The sequence below is a fragment of the Pseudomyrmex gracilis genome, unplaced genomic scaffold (assembly GCF_002006095.1).
Source record: "Pseudomyrmex gracilis isolate BER0280 unplaced genomic scaffold, ASM200609v1 scaffold_3320, whole genome shotgun sequence".
Classification (NCBI taxonomy): domain Eukaryota; kingdom Metazoa; phylum Arthropoda; class Insecta; order Hymenoptera; family Formicidae; genus Pseudomyrmex; species Pseudomyrmex gracilis.
The window spans coordinates 11,865-15,690 of NW_018023904.1; the positions used below are offsets into that span (position 1 = coordinate 11,865).

Below are 3,826 nucleotides of genomic sequence, written 5' to 3' on the forward strand. Positions count from 1 at the left end.
CGACCGCGGACACCGGGTGTCGACATGCACGTCGGCACCCAGGTGTCCGTTGTGCAGCGACCTTGGGCGACCCGCAAATCACCGCCTGGGGGGTAAGGCTTGTACCCCAACCCCCAGCAAGGGAAAGAAGAGGCGGGCGCCCAAGGCAGCAGGTCCCACGAGCGGCACTCAGCCCGCTCAAGGGACGGAGTCCCCCGCCGGCGAACAAGGTCCGCCGGCAATACAGGGGGAGGCCGTCTCTGCTACTGCGCAAGACGCAGTAACACAGAGCAGTGAGGGGATTGCACCCCCCTCCCCTCCTGCGAGTAGAGCCCTGGAGGAGGAAGCAATGGACATTGCATAATGTCCTTGCTCCTCCAGGGTAACCTCAATCACGCCCGCGAGGCACAGGACCTCATGGTCCACAGCCTCGTGGAGCTAGGGGGAACTCTCGCGGTGGTGGCCGAGCCCTACTCCATCCCGGACCACCCCTCGTGGACGGGATCGGAGGACGGCTTGGTCGCATTTTATTTTAGATGGGGGCCTCGACCGGAGGCAACCATCTTCTCCCCGTTAGAAAGGGGAGAAGGCTTCGCGGTAGTGCAATGGGGGGAACTCAACGTCGTCGGGTGCTACTTCTCGCCCACGAGACCCTTCCACGAGTTCGAGAGGTATTTGGACGGGCTGGAGCTCGTAATACACCGCTACCAGTTCCGTCCATTACTTGTCTTGGGGGACTTCAATGCCTGGTCCGAGGCTTGGGGTTCCCTCAGGACGGACGAGCGTGGAAGGGCTCTTGAAGACTGTGCGACGGCCTGCGGCCTCGCCGTTGTAAACGAGGGCACGCAACTCACGTGCGTTAGGCAGTTCGGGGGCTCGGTGGTTGATGTGACCTTCGCCTCCCCGTCTGCCGCTGCACGTGTGTCCGGGTGGAAAGTAAGGGATGACATGGAGACCCTGTCAGACCATCGCTATATAACGATGAGGGTCTCCGTGCTCCCTGACAACAACCCCCGGGGCCGTCGCGGGGCGAGAAGGAAGCCCCGCTCCCAAGGGTGGGTCCTTGAAAAGATGGACCCAGCTATTCTGTCCGCCGCTGTCCAGGTCGCGGCTTGGCCACGTCCACCGGCCGAGCCGCGTGACCTCCGGGCGGAGGTAAGGTGGTTCCGCAGAACGGTCACAAGACTTTGTGACGCGGCTATGCCACGTTCTCGCGGACCGCCTAACCGGAGGTCGGCGTATTGGTGGTCGGGGGAGATTGCGGACTTGAGAGCCGCAGCCATCCACGCCCGACATCAGTACGTCCACGCCCGTCGTCACCTACCGGGTGATGATGAGGCGACCGAGGCAGCGGAGGCTGCCTACGAGGTGTACCGCGCAGCGCGCAGGGCCCTCAAGGCAGCCATAAGGAAGGCGAAGTCCCGAGCGTGGGACGAGCTCCTCCAAACTGTTGACGGGGATCCATGGGGCCGTCCTTACCGTCTGGTGATGGACAAATTGCGCCCCTGGACACCGCCAGTTACGGAGCGTCTGGACCCCCAGCTCCTGGAGAGGGTGGTGTCGACCCTCTTCCCAGGCGGAGAGGGCGACTGGCCCTCCCGTGAGCCTGAGCTGGACCCCCCTGCTGGGTGGTCCAGTGACCTGGGGGTCACAGAGGAGGAGCTGAACCGGGCCATCCGTCGGATGATGGTTAAGAACACTGCGCCCGGTCCCGACGGAGTGCCCGGCAAAGTCCTGGGCTTCGCCTTCGGACGGGATAGTCCTTTGGGAGAGCGCCTCAGGCACATCCTCACGGAGTGCCTGAGGACAGGTTGGTTCCCCCCAAGTTGGAAGCAGGCCAGCCTGGTCTTGCTCCAGAAAGGTGGGCGGCCCGCGGACTCGCCATCCGCGTACCGGCCGATCTGTCTGCTCGACGAGGCGGGCAAGCTCTTAGAGCGCATAGTTGCCCACCGCCTCGTCGGGCACCTGTCACGGGTAGGTCCCGACCTGGCCGATTGCCAGTTCGGTTTCCGTGGGGGACGGTCAACCGTGGACGCGGTTATGCGTTTACGGTCCCTCACGGAGGCATCGGTCGGGCAGGGGAAGGGAGTTATGGCTGTGTCATTGGATATATCCAATGCCTTCAACTCCCTCCCCTGGGATTGCATAGGGCGGGCTCTGGAGTACCACAGAGTTCCGCCTTACATGAGTAGTCTCCTCGGGGACTACTTCCGTGGCAGGCAGATCCGGTATACGGGCCGGTACGGGTTGCCGCGTCATAGGAAGATGTGCCGCGGGGTCCCACAGGGGTCGGTGCTNGGCCCCCTNCTGTGGGACCTNGGGTACGACGCNNTGATCCGGGCCGCACTCCCCCCGGCGGTATCAGTCGTCTGCTATGCAGACGACACATTGATAGTGGCCGCGGGGGAGGAGAAGAAATGGTGCAGGACCAGGCAGTTGGCCGAAGTGTATACGGCATGCGTTGTCGACCGCATAGAGAGGCTGGGCCTCAAGGTGGCCGTCCATAAGACGGAAGCAATGTATTTTGCAGACCGTCGAAATGGGCGGCCCGAGGAGGAAGATCTCAGCCTCTCTGTAGGTGGGGCACGAATCGAGGTGAAGAAAACCATCAAGTACCTTGGACTTCACCTCGATCCGAAGTGGCGCTTCGACGTGCATTTTGCACGCTTGGCCCCCAGGGTTCGGCAAGTAGCAAGAGCGCTTTCGCGCATACAGCCGAACCTCGGGGGCCCGAGGTATAAAGTCCGGCGTCTCTACGCCAACGTCGTCCACTCGGTGGCCCTTTACGGGGCACCGCTGTGGGCGGTGGCCGCAGCGGGGGCTGGGGCGCGGAGCTCATTTCAGAGTCTCCGNGCCTCACAACGGGTAGCAGCCCTCCGCGTGGTAAGCGGCTACCGGACGTTGGCTTATGAGACGTCGGGCGTACTGGCGGGGATGCCTCCCTTGACCCTCCTGGCTGGGAAGTACTCGGCGAGATACTCTCGCCGGGTCGAACTCCAGCGGGAGGGTCTCGCAGATGACGAACTGCGGGAGGCCCTCGCGGAGTCGGAGCGCCAAGCCCGGCGACAACTGCTCCAAGAGTGGGAGCAGCTCCTGGCTGAGCCACAGGCGGACGGCCAGGAGGTCGTTCGGGCTATCCGACCCCATTTGGAAACGTGGTTGAACCACGGGGTCGGACGCCTCACCTATCGCGTGACACAGGTGCTCACCGGGCATAGCTGCTTCGGTGAGTACTTGTGTCGCATCAAACGCGAGTCGACAACGCATTGTCACGAGTGTGGGGCGGCCAGCGACACGGCGGATCACACCGTGGAACATTGTCCACGGTGGGATCAAGAACGCCGGGAGCTGGTCGCCCAAATTGGAGAGGACCTCTCCCTGAACGGGCTGTTGAAAGCCCTGTGTTCAGAGGAGAGGGAACAATGGGAGGCTGTGGTCTCCTTCTGCTCCACGGTGATGGANCAGAAGGAGACTGCAGAGCGGGAGCGTGAGAGGCTCCCAGGGGGACTCCGGGGGCGGGCACGAGCGGGTGGGGGGCCACCCGTTTCCCGTGTCTAACCCCGGGTCCAGGGAACCTCGCCAAATTAGGGCCCCGTCTCTCATCCCTACCGGAAGAGAGAGGGGACTATCCGGGGTGGTGGGCGTTGGGAGGAGCCGGCTCCTCTCGTTAGCCCACCACCTCCGGCGACATTGCGCTTGTGGCAGAAGCGCGGAGGAAAGATAAGCGGCGGCCGTTAGTCCCTGGGGTGGTACCGTCCACCTCAGGGGGGTGGTGTAGTAGCCGCCGCTGGACCGTGGTGAGCCGGAGTGGAGGCTCCGACTCACCCTGCACACGGTCAAAGACGGG

The 3,826-nt window shown here is 63.6% G+C and overlaps 1 protein-coding gene across 1 annotated transcript; it reads left to right on the top strand.

Annotated features, from left to right (window-relative positions):
• Window positions 1–342: 342 nt before the first annotated feature.
• LOC109863136 lies at window positions 343–3,466 on the top strand (the record flags this gene model as incomplete). Its single annotated transcript, XM_020443330.1, has 2 exons — window positions 343–1,789; window positions 3,059–3,466. Coding segments are annotated over exons 1-2 (1,855 nt in total), but the record flags the coding sequence as incomplete, so codon positions are not given.
• Window positions 3,467–3,826: the final 360 nt, after the last annotated feature.